This window comes from Mus musculus, chromosome 4 (assembly GCF_000001635.26).
Source record: "Mus musculus strain C57BL/6J chromosome 4, GRCm38.p6 C57BL/6J".
Taxonomy (NCBI): Eukaryota; Metazoa; Chordata; class Mammalia; order Rodentia; family Muridae; genus Mus; species Mus musculus.
Genome location: NC_000070.6, coordinates 148,447,746 through 148,467,240, shown reverse-complemented (window position 1 = coordinate 148,467,240; position 19,495 = coordinate 148,447,746). Strand labels below are relative to the sequence as shown.

The 19,495-nt window shown below is 50.2% G+C and overlaps 1 protein-coding gene across 2 annotated transcripts in view; it reads right to left on the bottom strand.

Moving 5' to 3' along the window:
• The window catches only part of Mtor (mechanistic target of rapamycin kinase), a 109,104-nt gene extending 90,445 nt beyond the window's left edge, over positions 1 to 18,659 (bottom strand). Inside the window, exons 1-13 of one of the 2 annotated variants that reach the window (NM_020009.2) lie at positions 18,554 to 18,659; positions 14,809 to 14,984; positions 14,111 to 14,219; positions 13,251 to 13,483; positions 12,489 to 12,689; positions 11,122 to 11,256; positions 8,339 to 8,614; positions 8,149 to 8,257; positions 4,268 to 4,454; positions 3,421 to 3,549; positions 2,694 to 2,938; positions 2,079 to 2,294; positions 1,145 to 1,350 (exon numbers count right to left, since the gene is read on the bottom strand). In NM_020009.2, coding sequence (NP_064393.2) covers positions 1,145 to 1,350; positions 2,079 to 2,294; positions 2,694 to 2,938; positions 3,421 to 3,549; positions 4,268 to 4,454; positions 8,149 to 8,257; positions 8,339 to 8,614; positions 11,122 to 11,256; positions 12,489 to 12,689; positions 13,251 to 13,483; positions 14,111 to 14,219; positions 14,809 to 14,970 — 2,208 coding nt within the window. In that variant the 5' untranslated portion in view covers positions 14,971 to 14,984; positions 18,554 to 18,659. Of the gene's footprint in view, positions 1 to 1,144; positions 1,351 to 2,078; positions 2,295 to 2,693; positions 2,939 to 3,420; positions 3,550 to 4,267; positions 4,455 to 8,148; positions 8,258 to 8,338; positions 8,615 to 11,121; positions 11,257 to 12,488; positions 12,690 to 13,250; positions 13,484 to 14,110; positions 14,220 to 14,808; positions 14,985 to 18,553 lie in introns of those variants that run through there. The other variant, XM_006539077.3, reaches the window with a different exon arrangement.
• Positions 18,660 to 19,495: the final 836 nt, after the last annotated feature.

Sequence of the window (19,495 nt, the reverse complement as noted above, 5' to 3'; positions counted from 1 at the left end):
CGCCTTTAGTCCCAGCACTCGGGAGGCAGAGGCAGGCGGATTTCTGAGTTCGAGGCCAGCCTGGTCTACAGAGTGAGTTCCAGGACAGCTGGGGCTACACAGAGAAACCCTGTCTCAAAAAACAAAACAAAACAAAACAAAAACCAAAAAACAAAAAAAAAACCCAAAATCTTAGTTATTTATTTTTAAGTTTCAAGAGTTAAGTCCAGCACATAGTCAACTTATCTGATGGAATTTCATTCTCCAACATCAGGAGAGTGAGCTGGCCTGGTGGCTGAGTATGGGCTTCCCAAGGACAAAAGCTACATCTGGCTTGTTCACCCACATACTGCCAGTGCAGTGGGGCGGGGCGGGTGAGCATCAGGTCCTGACTGAATGAACAAGCCCACGCTCCCATTAGCTGTCTCCATGCCTAAGTTAGCACAGTCTGAACCGGCAGGCTCAGTAGTGGCTGTTTCTGCAGTCATGTTTTACTATAGCAAACAGCAAACAAATCACACTTTCCTAGGGTAAGTTGCATATGTGGCATTCTGTGTTTAAGTTCTTCATGTGTTATGCAACCTGTCTATTTCAAAAGAGGTGGAAGGACACAGCAAGGCGGGAGGGTTGGAACAAGCACTGCTGTTGGAAGCCAAGAAACAGTGAAGGCAAAAACCAAGGACCCAGGTTGCAGCAAAAAGGCCAACCTGGATCTCTCTAGAGAACATACACATTTCACATCACTTAAAAATGAATGTCAATGAGCCCCAACCAAGTGCAGTGACCACAGGATCATGTGGTAATCACACCATGTTAAGACAGCCAGCCCCTGTGCTTGTCTACTATTAGAAAAGAATGACAGAAGCAATTAGAGAAGAGTGGGAGGCCCGAGTCCTACTCTGCAAAAGCAGTGAGTGCCAAGACACTGGGTTGCTGAAAACTTGCCACAGAGACAGAGGAGCTGCCTGAGAGGTGAGTCTGGACCCAAAAAGCACCTCACATCCTGCGGATGACAGGCTCACACTCGGACTGTAACCCAGAGCTGGGAAACCCAGACTCTTGGTGCAAACATGACGTGGTAAAGGGTCTCCCTCCTTCTTCCCTCCCTGTCCCCAGGGCGCCCCTCGCTGTGGAGGTCTGCTCCTCCCTGCCGGCCAGCCATTACCTGGATGAGCATCTTGCGCAGGAAAGGCATGACGAAGGCTGGGTTCATGCTGCTTAGTCGGCCCACAGTGCAGATGGCCAGCTCGCGGATCTCAAAGACCTGGTCATTCAGAGCCACAAACAGAGCTTGTAAGTTTTCTGCCTGGGCCAGGTGGGCATCAAAGCGCTCGTCCAGGGATGCCAAGACACAGTAGCGGATATCAGGGTCTGCAAGAGCAAACAGGGCTTTGAACACCTCTTCAGGGTCCCATCCCTCCAGCCTCTTCTCTGTTTCTACCTCCACAGCTATTGCCCTTGTGTGGTGTCTCAACCCTCCTAACACCCCAACACTTCAACACTCATGTTGTGGTGACCCCCAAACATAAAACTTTGTTTTTCTTTTTTCTTTTTTTTTGAGACAGGTTTTCTCTGTGTAGCCCCGGCTGTCCTAGAACTCACTCTGTAGACCAGGCTGGCCTCAAACTCAGAGATCCATCTGTCTCTGCCTCCCAAGTGCTGGGATTAAAGGTGTGTGCTACCACTGCCCAGCATAAAACTATTTCTGATGCTATTTCATAACTGTAATTTTGTTACTGTTATAAAATGTAATGTAAATACCTATGCTTTCTGTTGGTCTTAGGTGACCCCTGTGAAAGGGTTGTTTGACTCCAAAAGGGGGGATTGTGACCCACAGGTCGAGAACTACTGTGAAACTCGTGGGAGAACCCTGAAAGATCTTTTTCACCTAATCTACTGTACGCATTTTAAAAAGCTATTCAGAGGAATAAAAGAGAAATTTAAGTAAAAATAGATTATCTTATACCAACAGGCTACAGGAGCCATGCCTTAGCAGAGATATGGCTAACTATGAAATTATTAGTGTTGGTGATCTCTACAGACCATGCAAACACCTCAAGCTCCAGGGTCCCCCAGAACTGCTCTGTCACAAGATTTACCAGGATCTGTTATGCCAACCACAAGCAGCTTGCTGAGCACATCTGCCACCACCTGCACTGCAGTCTGGCTAACCACGTGGGCATGGCCGCTGATGAGGTGGATGGAGGGTGTGAGCAGGCGGGAGCAGGTGCGAGCAGCTTCCATGCGGATCTCCTTGTGCTCGCTGTTCAGGAAGTGATCTGCGCAGTGTCGGACGAACTGGGTCAGAGAGTGGCCTAGGCACAAAGGGAAAGGAGAGGAATGGACGCCGCTGCCTGGGACAGGACTCCACACACCGTCACAGGAATGGGAATGTGCAGAAACCCTGCCAGACATTCTAAAGCAGTAAATCCCCTCCTGGCTGCAAATCAGTGGGATGGTAAGGAGGGTGGAGCGCCATTCCGAGTTTCTGCCTCTGATGAGCTGTTCTTCTGAAGCAGTGCACACTTTTTAACACCATCTGCCCCAGAGACAGGAGACGAAGAACAGGCAGGAAAAGCCCGGGAAGGAGGGGCCACTATTCGCCTCGTGTCCTGCATGAAGACCCTACAGATCCTGAAATCTAGCTGTCACATCCCTTCCTCAGGTCCACTCCATCCCTCGACACCTCAGCAAGAGCCACAGTGACCTCTTACCTTCAAATTCAAAGCTGCCAAGGGTTCGAAGGGCAAGAGTGATGCTGGCCACGTCGCTGGCCTCAGGGAGGGTGGTGAGACCAGGGGAAGCCAGCTGGTGAGCCAGGCCTTTGGGCATGCCTGGGTGCCGGAGGGGTTTGTGCATAAGGACCAGGGACAGCATCTTCAGAAGGCCGTCCTGAATATCTTTCTTCAGCTGTGGAATCTGCCGGCTCAGGTCATAGAGCACAGCAGTGAGCGCGGGGCTGTGGAGAAGGAAACCGTAAGGACTCTGCCAGGGCGTGGCAGTCTCTCACTAGCAGCTAGGGCACCACACTGTCTGCCACCGACAACCTCAGCCTTGTCTCAATTTCAGAATAATCTACAGATTTCTGGTTTTCACCAGAGAGACCTTCTACAATGCAGTTCAGCCACCAGAGACAGGCGCAGCCAATGAGCAGACGCAGAAGGAGAGCATCCTCCTTATTTCATCAGGGAGGGAGCGAAGCTTTGGAAGGCTAACCAGACTTCCCAGGAGTAACATGCATGCCTACCAAGTACTCCCTTTATGCCCCGCCTTGTGCTAATGGCTCTCACTTAATCCCTACAACTACCCTACCCAGTACACGCTCTTCTTTTTCAGATGAGAGAGCCGAGGCACCAAAAGCTGCCTTAGTTAAGATCACACAAGATGGCTGGAGCCAGACCCATTACTGAAGAGGGGTGGCCACAGGCCTCTGGCACACACCTCAGGCCCACTGCCAACATGGGCTCCAGCAGCTCCTTGATGTCCTGCTGGATGCCCGGCCCCATTGCTCGTGCCAACATGCTGATGCACGTGAATACGGTGGCATCCACCTGCACGGTTTTCTGCCTCCTGCAATGAAACACAAGGGCTTCGTTAGACATAGAGACACTCATAATAATGTCCCACCTCAAAGCTACTTTGGGGCCAGGAGGGCAAGTTCTTTAGGCAGGGCCAGCCACAAGTGAGTGTAGAGATTATTGCAAAATTCTACTGGGTGCAGCCCATCAGACACTGTGTACGTGTATTTAAAAGACCACTCCAGCAGATGGCAGTAATGTGTTGGGAAGCAAACTGAGTTGTGAGTGCTCATCAGGAGCCACGGGGTGATGTACAGGTGTCCCATGGGAAGGACTGTCTCCCTATGGTGAGGGTGATCCACCAGAACAACCCTTGCTACACCATATGTGGAAACACAGAAGCACCGACTCCCCGGGATCAGCCAGGCCTCTCCATCTGGCAAGATGCCAAAGGCTTTGCTGTGTTCTATTCAGTGACGGGATGACTTGGGACGTGTTAGAGCTAAGGAAAAAGATGACCATCTGGTCAGGGATTCCTCCACAAGCATTCTGTCAGCAGAAGACTTGAACGCCCGAGAACAGTCAGGCAGGAGAACGCTGTGGTCTCCAACATCAAGGTTTCTACCTTTCTAAAGAGCTTGAACTCAGTGAGGAGGGACTGTCCTCCACCTGGCGTGCCTCAGAGGTAACAATGTGTGGAATGGGCGTAAGCTGTGAGTCTCTCCACCTAGGAACCGCTCAGACGGAGAAATCCTATCGGAGGTGCTTACTTGTGGGCAAAGTCCTTTGGAGGAAGCGCTGCTCGGATGATGTCAAGTACACGGGGCAAGTAGACCTTAAACTCCGACCTCACGGCCACAGAAAGCAGCCCCAGGGCCTGGAACGCCGCAGTCCGTTCCTTCTCCTTCTTGACACAGCTCAGGACATGGTTCATGGTGTCCTGGAGGTACTGGGTATCTGGTACAGACAAGAAAGAACATGTGGCCAAGGTCAGAGTCCCTACCAGCACTCAAATTTAAGGCAGCCAAATGGAAGGATGCTAAGAATTTAATGAATTTTTTTTTTCGAGACAGGGTTTCTCTATGTAGCCGTTCTGGCTGTCTTAGAACTCACTTTGTAGACCAGGATGGCCTCGAACTCACCGAGATTCACCTGCCTCTGCCTCCTAAATGCTGGGATTTAAGGCGTGCGCCACCACGCTCAGCTTTAAAGGAAGAATTTTATAGGACACTTTAAGCTTCGCGATCCCTCCTTAGGTATGTCTTCTGGGAAAGGGTCATAGAGCTGTCTCCTAGTCTAACTCCGCAGCAACTACATTTGTGTGGGGAGAGGTGGGCTGAGGTTCTTGCCAATGCGCATGCAGAAGCTGGCGGACAACTTGTGGAATGAGTTCTTTCCTCGCACCTTGTGGCTCCAGGGATAAAACTCAAGTCACCAGGCTTAGTGGGAAGCACCTTTTCCTCGAAGCTAGTTCGTTGGACCCTCCATTAGTGTTACTCTGGAGGTAGAGTACATTTTCTTCAAAAACTGTTAAGGGGCCACAACTTGAGAGGCAGAGGTTGGTGGATCTATCTCTGTGAGTTCAAGGCCAGTGTGGTCTATACAAGGTTTCTGGCTAGCCAGAGTTACAAGGTGAATCCCCCCAACCCCCACCCCAGGCCTCAAAAAAAAAAGCTAAGGCACTGAAGAGATGAGGATCCAAGTTCAATTCCCAGCATTCATACAATGGCTCACAACTGTAAAACTCCAGTTTCAAGGGGTCTAACGCCCCCTTCTGGTCTCCACAGGTACTAGACACTTATGTGGTGCACAGACATACAAGCAGGCGAAACACCTGGACACATAAAATAACTTTTTTAAATTCCAAAACCCAAAGTAAATAAAACATAAATCTTGTTTAAAAAACAAAGATATTAATCAAATTATCTTACAGTAAGTATAGTGACATTGAAAGTAGTATTAAGCCGGGCGTGGTGGCGCACACCTTTAATCCCAGCATTCGGGAAGCAGAGGCAGGCGGATTACTGAGTTCGAGGCCAGCCTGGTCTACAAAGTGAAGGACAGCCAGGGCTATTCAGAGAAACCCTGTCTCGAAAAACAAAACAAAACAAAACAAAACAAACAAACAAACAAAAGAAAGTCGTATTAAGTATTATTTACTACAACTAATGGGCATTCCACTCAGCCAAAGTCTGGAAGTCTCTCTGCCATTACCTGGAGATCGCTACTGTGGCTACAGTAGAGTAAGACTTAGTCTTCAATCTGGACAGGCACCTGCATCTCTGTGTTTACATCAGCGCATGCAAGAGCAGGTGCTCCTGGGCACTGCGAGCCGGAACGGTTTTTCTTTCTCACCCTACCCCAGAACAAAGGACTTTCCTGATTTCTCTGCCACTGAGGCTGGCTGGCCCTTAGGTGTGGTGGCCCTGAGGGTGACACTGTGATGTAGTTGTGTCATTATGCCCAGCTTGTGTTTGTACCCTCCACCTTCGGGAAGTGAGGACTTCCACACTGTGAGTTTTACTAACAAGGGCTTCAGCAAGGACGTTCACAATCAGGGTGACTCTCGGACTGAGTTTCCCTGACGGACTCTAACGTGACGTGTAACAAAGCAACAAGCCCTCATCAAAAGAACACACAGAGCCTGTGCCTTTGTGCTCTGCTGCTAGGCAGCCCCCTGAGCACAGCCTGGTATGTTTCTATAGCATGCCAGCTTTTCATCAAACTCAACCTACTTGCTAAGTTTCTTTTGAACCAGAGACTTTCAACCCAAGCCCACGTAAAGCCCTGCTGCCCAGAGGCATGTCTGGTCCCCGAGAAAGAGAGAGCTGCTGGTGCCAGGCAGGCAGGAGGGAAATTTCGGAACTTATGGGCGATCTTCACTCCCCCTTCTCTCTGGCTCAGCAGGTCTCTGTGCCCATTTGGTCCTCAGCCAGCACACTGCACTTGTCAGCCCAGCCTGCTTCGCCCCTCACCATCCACAGCACCTAGCCCTCCCCAGCCTCCCCTGGCCCGGGAACCAGCACATACTGCAGGTCAGGCTGGCCTTCCCTGAATACCACTAGCTCTTGCTTGCCCCCTGTATACCACTAGCTCTTGCTTGCCCCCTGTATACCACTAGCTCTTGCTTGCCCCCTGTATACCACTAGCTCTTGCTTGCCCCCTGCATACCAGTAGCTCTTGCTTGCCTCCTGCACACCAGTAGCTCTTGCTTGCCCCCTGCATACCAGTAGCTCTTGCTTGCCCCCTGCATACCAGTAGCTCTTGCTTGCCCCCTGCATACCAGTAGCTCTTGCTTGCCCCCTGCACACCAGTAGCTCTTGCTTGCCTCCGAAAGCTTACTAAATAAACACAAGCAGCACGCCACAGGAAGTACAAGAGACCTCTGAGACAAGGTCTCACTCTCACCAAGTAGGAAGCCAGGGAGGGACATTAACTAAAATAGGCAACTAGAGTATTAGTATCACACACACCTCCTCCTTCCCAAAGTGGCTCTGAGGAGCTCTAGGAGGCAATAACAACCTAAGAATGGTTTCTGCTCTGTGCCTGAGCACTCACACGCTATTCACTCAGGAGGCAGGAATTACTGTTGTATTCTTCACTAGCTAGGACGTGGAGGCCCATGAAGGTCAATGACCTGCCCCACTCTCTCCCTCTCTCTCCTCTTCTCTCTCTGCATATTTTCTCTCCCTCCCTTAACCCGACCCCTTCCTCATGGCGACTTCGCTGGCCTTGGTCCTTGGGGCCAGTGAACTCACTTGCCTGAGAACAGCTTCCTAGTAAACCTGCCTTTAATATAATCTTAAAAAAGAAAAGAAAAAACAACCTGTCCCACACTTCAGTAATGGGCTGACTCAGGATTCCAGCCAGGTCTGTCACCAAAGCTTCCTACAGCTGAGGACTGTGACAGGAAGGAAAAAAAATGTCTCTAGCCACAACAGTCAGGACGGCACCTTGGGAAGGCCTGTATCTGGGCTCCCAGACCCGACAGCCACCAGCTCAGTGACCACTGAGGACAGCACAGCATAGGGAACTCACGGTCCACACCGGTGGACCTCCTCTAACTCAGCCACACTCCTCATCCTCACAGGAGTGTCACCATGGGGAAAGCAGGCCACTAACCACGCTCTACCCCAGACAATGCTGCTGACGGAATGGACCTGAAGTGCCCTTCTGATGATCTCTCTCGAGGTCCAGGCTAGCTGCAAGCTTTGGATGGTCTCCCCTCAACCTCCTAAGGCTTGTGATGTGGATATGAACCATCATACACAGCACAAAAAGATTATGTTATGTCCACACATACACATGATGATCTGCACACTGATTATCTGTGTTTTTTTCTGAGACTGTCTCTTATGATCCAGGCTGGCCTCAGACTTGCTATATGACCAAGGACGGCACTGAACTCTTAATTCTTCTGCCTCCGGAGGCTGGAATTATATGTGTGTGCCACCGTGCCTGACTCTTATCTACATTTTCACTGCTACAAGGTCTCTTAATAGAAATTGAAGAAACTGGACAGGAGGCAATGCGACCAGAGACTTTGTCAGCACTGCTTCAAGGAGAGGCAGGCCTGACTCTCTGGGACCACTGCTTCCTTCCCTGTTTGAGAATCTCTGAGGGAATGTCTTCAGAGGACAGCCTCCCTCACCTGTGAAGGCGGACGGTCGGAATGCAGCCAGGCGGGGCAGCAGGTTAAGGATTGTCATCTGGATCAGCGAGTTCTTGCTGCTCCTGCACTTCAGCACCCACTGGCACACCTGAGAGAGCAAGGACACAGGGTAGGCGGAGGAGAGGGACGTGTGGGCTTGGGGAAGAAGGGAGGCCCTTTTGCCTTTTACCTGATCAAATTTCTCTTCCATCAAGTCTCTGCAACAGCGGCTTTCCACCAGAGTGGACTTGGCAGGGCTGGGGGACGTCCCAAATCCCATCAGGCCTTGAGGGGAGCTGTACCCCAGCAGTCCCACCAAGGCGTTCGGCTGCTGGGGCTGCACAGCCTGGAAACTGGTGAAGGGCGTGATGTGCCGAGGCTTGGTCCCGAAGCCCATGAGGTCTTTGCAGTACTTGTCATGCACCAGCTGCTGCTGGGTGATCTCCTCCATCTCTTCTCTCAGACGCTACACACGGCGGAAGCAAGGGACGGAAGAAGCGGTCACTAAGCTGCTGTGAGGCTTCTACCCTGGGCACAGCGAGCGTGCAGGGCATCCACCCGCCCACCCTGAGGAGCGACTGCCTGACAGTGGAGGGGCCCGTCTGCATCAGAGGACCAGGTCCTGCTCCAGTGTAGGCAGAAGACCCCTTTATTGAGCAAGGTCAAAAGGTAAACAAAGTCCACCTTTCTGGAATAAGAAAGTGAAGCAGGCTGCCTGCCTGGAGGTCCTCCCACCAAGTGTTCAGCAGCCATGCTCAGGAAGGCTGAACTGCAAACTGCTGGGAAGGTGACAGTGGCTTCCTGCTGGCCTCCTGCTAAGAACATTCTAATTTCTTTCCCTGAAGTGGAGTAGAAACTCAGGCAAATCATTTTCTCAGAATGCTTGCCCCAGGGTGGCGTGGAACAAGGTGCCTGACAGTGCTGGTCTCTCTGCTGCTGAAGGGACCCACGGGACTCATCCCCCAGTAGTTTCCAGCACTTCTTGGCAGATTCTTTCATCTTCCAGGAAGGTTCCAAGGACCACCTCTGAGTCCTCCTCTCATATCTGCTGCATCTGATATACTGTGATCTCTTGCATGAGCCCCGCTCTCTGTTCTGCTCCGCTCTTCCCGGCTACTCTAGCCTCCCTGGCTACTCCTCACTTCTCAACTTCAGGTTCCCACCTCTTTCCATCTACACCAGGTGGGTCATGCATGGTTCTTGCCCAGTCTCAAGACTTGAGATAGCGGCGGCAACCCCTACACTCATTTCTCTTAACCAGATCTCTCCCCTTCTAGAACTACTCAGGAGGCCACTCAGGAGGTCACTCAGGAGATCACTCAGGAGGTCACTCAGGTGCCCGAGAAGCACCTTCAATTTAATACACTCAAAAATACCCTGTTCTCCTCACCCTGCTTCCATATCTCAGCACAAAGCAACTTCGGTCTCCCAGTTACAAAACCAGATACACTGACTTTCTTCCTTCCAATCTATCCCAAATCCTCAGTCCAGAGCCCAGCCTCTTCTTACACATCAGCGACTCCATGGAGAGCCACAAGAATGCCTGCCAAGATGGCCCGTTCCCCTCTTAAACCTCTCATTACTCTGCGTCTGCGTGTGGTGAGAGGACGGCTGTGGGAGCTGGTTCTCCCCATCCACCACTCAGGTTGTCAGCCTTGACCACAGTCTTCTGACCTGCTCAGTGAGCCGTGTGGTGGCTCTGCAGTTCCCTCTTAATCAATCTGTAGCTTCAGCCCTTGACCCTCAATAGTCCCTTCTCACCACAGAGCCTCACATCAGTCAAAAGCCACACCTAGGGGCTCAGTCAGTAAAGTGCTGACTGCACAGGCAGGAGGACCTAGCACAGATGCCCAGCACCCACGGAGCAAGCTGGGTGTGGCTGTGTGTGGACGTGGTCACAACAGGGGCTCCAGATCACAGTGGACAGCTAGTCTGGCTGAACTGTTGAGCTCTAGGTTCAGTGAGAGTCCTGAGAGTGTAGTAAGTCAGGGAACCCAGGGCTGAACTACCACACAACAGATCCTCACAGCAAGTCTCACAGATGGAGTTTTCCTCCAGCATTTCCTGAATCCCGTCTCCTCAGTATCTGTGTTCACAACATCTAACTGAAGCAGGCCAGACTATTCCGGGAGCCTCCTGTGGCAGCCACCAGAATGTGACCTCAGCTACAGAAGCCTGACCCATCAAGAGGCCCTGGTGCTGCTCAGAGCTCCATCACCAACCCTGTGCCATGGCCACAAGGGCTGCTCATAGCCAACAACAGAAGGTGAGGATGCTGTAGCCTGCCTGCTCCTGGGTGACACAAGCCTGCTCTGATGGCCTATGTTGGCGTAAAGGACCTCACAGTGGCCTCACATAAGACAAAGAGACATCCAATGCTGCTTCTCTTTTGTGCATTCAAGCCAGTGTGGACTCAGCCCTTCCTGTGTTCTCTCACAGGGTGCAAATCCTTCCACCTTTAAGCTGACTAAACAACACCTAACTCCCTGACTTCATTCCCACCTCTCCACACACTTGTTCCCACAGCCAGAGGTGTCAGAAATCCACAACCCCCATGATTCCCATGTGCACACCACTGACATCGGTGCTGCAATTAAAGAACTGCTGACCACAGACAGCAAGCATGTAACTGGGCTCACGTCTCTGACACCATCTCCCCTTCTCCCTTGCTTACACTATACCAATCTCTCCCACCTCAAAGCCTCCCCCTAGAGTACAGCTCCCAGCCATCTGTAAGGCAGCCTCACTCACATCCTGCGGCTCTCTCTCAGACGGCACCACTGTAGGGAGAGCAGACCCTGAGTGTCCACTTACCCTCCCGGGCCCAGACCCACTCACGATCTTCCTGCCTGCTTCATGGTTTTCACAGGACTTACACTACCTGCAATGATCCCATCTGTGGCCTTCCTTGCCTGCCGACAGACAGGCACAGGAACCCAGGCCCCAACGCAGGCCCCCGACACAGGCACTCACCTCTCCCTCCATGCTGCTGATACGAACTAGCTCGTTGAGGATCAGCAAGGCTCCGTGGATTCGATCATCTCGATTCATACCCTTCTCTTTGGCCAGGGTCTCATCAAAACCTTTCTCTGCTTCTTCAAATGTGTGCTAAGTATAGAGAATGCCTTCATTACCTAGTGTTCAAAGTAGAAAACGCAGGCTTGCCCCTCTACCCAGAGGTTTGGTGGCACCCAGTGCCTGTTGGTGCCTTGTGCCAACATCAATACTGACTCACAAGTGCTTTTGTGTAACTTGGCTCCAACGCTTGCAACGTGCTCTTGAGGCAAATGCCACTATCACCTCTGTTTTGACGGCCACACAAAACCCAATGAAATTAAGTAACTTGTGCAATGTTTCACAGCAAGGGAGGCCAGGTCTCTTGTTCCCATATTTAGGACTCCTTCTGTGACATACATTTCCTTGGCAGCAGCCATCAGCACAGGACTCAGGACACAACTAGCCCTAAGTCAGTAGCAATAGCAACCAGGTTTACTGAGTCAGCAATCCCCAGACTCCTGTCTTTGGACAACTGCTGGCTGATGAGAAGGTAATGATAAATATCAGCTCTCACTCGGGTTGTGTTTGAAACAGTGTTTCATCAGGTAGTCCAGATTGACTCAGCATTCTTTCATTTGTTTGTTCGTATGCTTGATTACAGAACTTAATCTTGGTTGTAATATTTTGAAGTGATGATGATGTGGGCACTGCTAGCCAAAACTGCAATTATCAAACATAATTTGCTTTTGTTTTAGATACAGGGTCTCACTATGTGTACCCAGATGGCCTTCACCTCAGAGACCTAACTGTCTGATTCCCAAGTGCTGGGATTAAATGTATCAGCCACTACTTATGGCCAATTATCAATCTTTAAAAGACATGGTTCAGGGGCTGGGCATGTAGTTCAGTTGGCATGTTTACCTAACACGCACAAAGCTCTGGGTTCAAGACCCAGCAGGGCATAGAACTGGACATGGTGGTATGTTCCTATAATCTCAGCACTAAGGAGATAGAGACAGAAGAATCTCAAATTCATGATCCTGCCCAAATTCTTATCTTCTTGCTACAGCCTCCCAAATGCTGGGATTATAGGGGTGTCCCACCATAGTCAGAGGCCTCTAATTATAGTCTAATTGATACATTTTTATTGATAGAGATGCATAAAATAATAGTGTGACTACCACTACATCTGTCCTAAGAAAACACAATATAGTAACAACAGAATCACAGTGAGCAGGAGAGAGCCGTGCCAAGCTCAAACAGATGTAAGGCCTGCTCTATGGCCAGCTGCAGCTCTCCAGGCCAAAGTGCTTCGCTAGTGGCTGCGTGGACCCATCTCTCACCCGGTACCACTGAGGCTTCTGCATTTCCTTTGGTTCCCGCTGCGTGGTGAGAATCAGACAGGCACGAAGGGCCGCTACAGCGCCTTCCCGGATGGCCTGCTTGGGGTCCCACACAGCCACAAAAATGTTGTCAAAGAAGGGCTGAACTTGCTGGAAGAAGAAGGTGGGGACACTGATGGCCAGCTCACGGAGAACGAGGACCTGGGAGAGAAGGACAAACACAACTCTTACTCCTACAAGGACTTGCTCTCTCGGGACACACCCCTGTCATCCTTGAGCATCTCCCACAAGGAAAAGCGAAGCCTGGCCCCAGGAGAGGCGAAGGATGACCGAGCAAGCACCCCAGGCTCAGTGAGCGCCTGTGGACAAGCACAGATGCTGGCGCCTACGGTGTTGTTGTTCAACACCGAGACAACAGGCCGAGAACCATGCCTGCCATCCAGGACAGTCAATAAACAGTTACTGGATGAAAACATGATGTTCAATTTTGTTACTACTTTCGTTTTAGAGAACGCTAGTGTCTTTAGTTAAGGCAGCCACGCTACAAAGTTGTGACTGACAAAGCCATCAGCCAGGGTTGATGCTTGTGCTTGCTCCTTCCTTGAAACCAAGCTGGGAACGCCGCCATCCTGAGGCACCCCTGCTTGCCTCCACCTCACAGCCTGGAATCCTTTTCCCAGGACAAGCTGCGGAAGGGAGCAACACACACAACGGGGCTCCTCTGCCCCCAGCCCTGGCAGGGCTCAGTCCCTGGGAACTCACAGCGGCATGTCTCCGGCCCTCATTTCGGTCAGCACCCAGCCACTCCAAGGCTCGCTTCACTTCAAACTCCACATATTCAGCAGTGAAAGTGTCCCCTGCCATCGCCAGGCGGCCAATGGCCTTGGACGCCATTTCCATGACAACTGGATCGCTTGAGGGGAGGAGGTTTCGAAGGTAGTTGGCAAATCTGCCAATTCTGGTGGAATTCCCACCTTCCACTCCTATGAGGCTGGCTAGAAAAGAAAGCAAAGATGACCATGTGGGTGGTGTGTTCTGGAATGCATATGCTGAACCCTGGGAGAGACCTTACTCCGCTCTCAGTATATTTCTATATGGAAGACAGCAGTTTTTCATTTGAACCAGCAGTTTGGATTTTTGTTCTGGAACTATGTACGTAAATCAAAATGACCTCATCTTAACACATCTGTGTATCTCATTCTTAAGACTGAGTGACAATTCACAGTACTTGTGGCCAGCTCTTGGGCAAATAGCACGCATTTCTACTTGTGTATCTATGAGCCCCACTGTGCCAAATCCTGCTCTACTGTGGTCAGACCCACCAGGGCCACCTAGGGCAGAAGAATGAAAAGCTGGCTTTTAGTCTCACCCTTGGCAAACTGGCCACAGAAGTCACCAGTTCTGAGACTCAGCTGTCAGTGAGTTTTGCCCGAGTCCCAGGACTTTTGCTAGAATTAGCACTCGTCTATGTGCAGCCTGTCTACGGGTGCCTTAAAATTCTTTTAAACTACAGATGAAGTAGATACCACTACTCCTTTAGCAAGTGCAGACAGAGTACAGTGAGCACCAAGTTGAGTTGTCCAGTGTCCCTAACAGTTGTTGCTACCAGAGGCTGTCCTTACCGATGGCCAAGATGCCACCCTTCCTCTCATTGGCATCTGAGCTGGAAACCAGTTCAAAAATGTGATGGTTCAGCTGGTCATAGAAGCGAGTAGACTCCTCCTGACTCATCTGCAAGGAAGATGTGCACAGAACAGATTTGTGTATTTGCACCACTGGTAAGGCAGTAGCGAGCTGGCAACTTGAGATTCAGATGGAGAGGTGGCAGGCACAGTTCAAACCAAAGACAAGGCTCATGCCCATTTCCACAGCTTTAAAGCGAAGAGCAACTGATCACATGACTCCTGTTTATTTAACAACTGCTTACTGATTCTCTACGATAGCAGAGATCAGCTTGTCTTAAAATCGTGATAATACCAGTGGGACACAGGTGAGTAGGTTAGTGTCTCTGCCCTCAACTGTGGTCTGTTTGGAAAGTTTGAGACTATCAGCTCTTCAGAGCCATCCCAACCACTGTCAGAGACAGAGAACCAAGGGGCTGGTGGTAAGAAAAAACACCATACAAAATAAACAGCTGACTTGAGACCATAAACACAAGCGATATTACAGAAATGTGCAATCTCTGCAAAGGAACCCACACGCTTCACAGACATGAAAACTAGTGTCCTCTCAAATACTGAGCTACAGTGGCAATCTAAACCAGGGGCGGCACAGCAGGCACGGTACCCACAGGCCTGGCCCCAGAGCGCCAGAGACCAACCTCTCGAAGCTCCATGGTGACGTAGTGCTGGAGCTCCTTGGCTGCTTTGGCCCTGGTCTCCTCATTCCGGCTCTTCAGTCCACTGGCGAACTGCTGCAGGACGCTCACGTTGCTAGATGTGGCGGCACTGGCGGTGGCCACGGCAGGACCCGTCCCAAGCATCTTGCCCTGAGGTTCTTTGGGGAAGAACATCTTTCAATATTGTTACAGGATATTTGAACCTGTTTCTAGTTATGGTGTAGCTCGACCCTCGGTACACACCTTTAATCCCTCTGGCTCGAATACAGACATGCCCTTAGTATACACGTTTAACCCTAAACAATAAAGGTTAAGTTAGTGTGTAGAAGGAAGCACCCATGTTTGAAAGTGATGTCTAATTGAGAGGCAGATAAAGTAACAAATCAGACAAAGATTTGAAAGAATAGGATATGGCCAACTCTCATGAGAAGAGAGGGGAAAGGGAAGCTACTTTAAGGAGAGTGTACAGGAGGGAGACAGTACAGTGAGGGGGTACAGTAGAGTTCATGGAGACAGTATAGTGAGAGGGAGAGTAGAGCAGCTGAGAGGGAGAAGAAGGCAGTTTTACTGGGAGTTTCACAGAGACAGACTGAAGAGAAAACAAGCTAGACACAGGAAAAGACAGCATGAGAAAAAGAATAGGAGGGAGGCGAAGATTAGAAAAGATTGCTAGAGTTAGTCTGAGGCCAGGCAGAGCAATTCAGGGGAGGCTGAGAGGAACCAGACTGAATCAATCAGCTGAGGGGTGAGCTTCAGCCAGAACAGCTGACTTGAGCCAGCCAACTAGAGATCAGAAAGAGCTAGAAAGGGTGAACTTATTCGGCAGCAAGTCTCAAGAGGCTGAAAACATTCTAGGCCTGGACTATATTGTATGGAGGGTAGAAGCTCCCAGGACTAGACCTAGGTTAGCAGATGGAGGTAGTAAGCCTCACAGACAATCAATACAGGTGAATAAAAGTTATTTTCACACATTTTTTTTTCAAATTAAAACATTTTAAACTTACATTTATTTATGTACACACACACATACACACACATACCACAGCATATGTGAGGTGAGAGGACAACTTGCAGGAGTTGTCTCTTTATGTGGATCCCAGAGATAAAACTCAGGCTGTCAACCCTGGCAGCAAGCACCTTTGTCTACTTAGCCATTTTGCTGGCCCCTTTAAAAATCTTTTTCTTTCATTTTTTTCAGCCAGTCTTCTATTCATAGCATGACCCTGAACTCACGCCACAGTTGACGGCCTGGAACCACCAAGCTAGGAGTCGAAGGGTGCTGAGATTCCAAGCTGGGCTCTGCATGCTGCAAGCATTCTACCGAGACGGAACACCGTCCCCAGCCCCATCCTTCAATACTCTATAAACTCTGTTAGTAAATTCCTCTGTGGCCTTCCTAACACGGATTTCCACTCATTTATGCCAGGCTTGGGACTCCAGAGACTACCTGGGCTTAAATCCTGAGGCAAAGTCACCTTCCTTAAGGGGGACACTTAAGACTCCTCAATTTCCATGGCACCTCAGTAGAAGAGCCTAACTCGTGGGATAAGGTGAGGATTTACACATTTAAAAGTGTTTCTGGGAGTGCAACACACAGCTCTTCTTCGCTTTTATAACTATTGTAGATGTGGTCTAAAGTCAGGAGTAGGGCAGAAGAGAGAGAACTAAAACTAAGGTTTCTCCTTTCCTCAGACTGTCATTTGCAGGAGTGTATGGAGTCTACAGCAGTCTGGCCCAACAGAAATATAATACAAGTCACGTGAGTCATTTTATGTTATTTTATTTTATTTATGCATGACTATCTGAGTGTATGCCACATATGTGCAGAAGCCTGCAAAGGTCAGAAGAGGACATTGGAGTCCCTGGAGCAGGAGTTGCAGGCAGTTGAGAGTGGCCTGACAACTGGGGTCCACTGGATGAACAACAAGTGCTCTTAGGTGCTGAGATATTGCCAGCCCTCCATGTAATTTTAAATGAAACAGGTGAAACTCACAGGGCGTACTCGATCCAATAATTCAAAAACTCATTTTGAGACCGAGTTTCCAAAATCTCGCATTCAACTATCCCGATCTGGATCGGTCATACCTCAGCAGCTACATGTGGCTACAGGCTGTTGTATGGATGGCATAGTGCAGCTGTGCAGGGTACTAGCATGGCTAGCTCGTCTCATCCATGGATTCTGAACCTGGAGAGTCTACCAAGGATGGACAGAATATCCTAGGGTGTGGGTGGGAGGGATGCCTCAGTGGGAAAGGGAGCTTGCTGCTAAATCTGATGACTGAGTTCGATCTCTGGGACCAACAAGGTAAAGGAGAGAACTCCTATAATTTGTCCTGACATCAACGTGCACACCACTGCATGCACGGCACCTCCCACCCCCCATCAATAAATAGTGCTCTTGTCATTATTTGCTACATGGTAGAGTATAACAACCATTCATAGTGTATGGTACAGTATAACAACCATTCATAGTGTATGGTACAGTATAACAACCATTCATAGTGTATGGTACAGTATAACAACCATTCATAGTGTTTGAAGGTAAAAGCAAGGGAGGTGTGATTTAAAGCATACAAAAGGTTATATACAAGTACTGCACCATTTCATAGGACGAACAGGCATTCACTGGGTTGGGAAGGCAGTTCTAGAAACAAATACATACATACACACACACACACCATAGGAAATAGCAACACACTCAAATGGTGAGCTCAACACTATCACTCATTTTTCAACTATGTGATGTTTGTTCCCTCAATAAGTTTACCATCCAGGGGACCCCAATAAAGTGGCCATTAAAAAGGGGCTAGCCCACTATGCCATGGCAGTAACTAACATATACACCTATCCTGCCAGAGTATACTAAAAAACAAAAACAATTCCCGAAGCACTCTGGCTTTGAAAGAATCTGTGAGACACAGCCTAACATGCACAGAACCCCTTGTTCAATCCCCACCACCTCATAACCAAGGCACGATGCCACACATCTTTAAGCCCAGCACTGAGGGAGAGGCAAGAAATTCAAGGTCATGCCGGGGTTAGGGATAAACACAAAACATAAGGAGTAAAATAGTCTTGAAAGGCTTTCAAACGCTACACTACAGGGGGAATAAAATACTATAAAAGGAACTGGGCCGTTTTAGAGCGGAAGAAACCACTACTGAGCGTGTAAGCACACGAGGCAGCGGGAAGGAGACCGACTTGGACTTTCTATTCTCATCACGTCAGTAATTAGACAGTCACTTGAAGGTTTACCCACAAGCCAGCTGCCCCAGGCTGGATTCAAAGTAACTATTTGAGTCACAAATCCCAAAGGTTGTGAGAATGCCTTAGGGGAATTCGAGTTGAAAGGTTGAAACGTGAAGGGAGGGCGTGACCCTGAGGCTGACCCTGCGTGGGCGCGGAGGTCTGGGTTCCTGGCAGGTCTCCATGGTGAAGTGTAGGGGGCAGATCCCGAAACTGGAGCTCCTGGGGACAGGCTCCACCGTCAGTAGGTGGGTCTGGAGTTCCAGGTCCTGAGCCCGAGAAGGAGACCTAAATGCTCCACGGAAGGCCCGGAGCAGATCCGCCAGCCTGCGGGGGTCTCCCCGAGGGCGCGGAGCTGGTGCTGGGGCGCTGTACGGTTCAGACAGGCGGCTTCCCGGGCCTCCCCCAGCACGGCCCACACTGGCTGGGAGTCTGGCCGTCCCGCCAGCCGCAAGCGCCCGACTCCAGGCCCCAGACTCACCGCGCGGCTTCGGCCACCGCCTCAGCTGCCGCCGCCGGAGCCGGTACCGCCGCTTCAGGCCCCCAGCCTCAACACCCGCCTTCCCCGCTGTCTTCTAGGCCAGGGAGGTGGGGAGGGCGGGCTCGTAAGCGCTACAACCAATCAGCGGGCCGAGCTCGAAGATGGGGAGGAACATCCACCAATAATCATGAAGAATTGGAGCTTCGGGACCGGCTTCTCGAGGGCGGGGATTGTTCAAATAGACAAAACGAGCAACCAGTGGCAAGCAAAAGGAGGCGAAGGACTATTCCGAAGAGCCAATCAGTCGTGAGTTGACTTCGGTCACTTCCACGAACACTTCCGGTACGTCGCTACTACAAGTCCCCTCCACACACGCTGTGACCGTGTGGAGCCACGGTTTGGTACCCTAAGGACCTGTTGAAAGAACTGGGGCAGAGGTTAGGGATCGTGCTCGGGATGCTGAGAAGGGGCCGAGTGTCCGACGCTCTCGAATCACTGCAGAAGACATATCTTGGAAATCGGTTCACTGAGGAACTCTTGCTTTCTCGTTTGTAAAACTGAATATGCATTTGCAAGGGTTTTTTTGTTTTTGTTTTTGTTTTTTTTTATTCTCACTGTCCCCAAATTGCCTTACTTGTGAGCTCATTCTCAGGATAAGATGATCACCGAACTACTTTAAATACAAGATTTTAAAGAAAAATCCTTAAAAATTTTTTTTTATTTTTCAAACGGGCAATAGCCGGAGCTAGGGATGTAAACCAGTCGATAAGAGTGTTTGCCCACCCCGGCGTGGTGGTGCACGCCTTTAATCCCAGCACTTGGGAGGTAGAGGCAGGTGGATTTCTGAGTTCGAGGCCAGCCTAGTCTACAGAGTGAGTTCCAGGACAGCCAGGACTACACAGAGAAACCCTGTCTCGAAAAACCAAAAATAAAGAGTGTTTG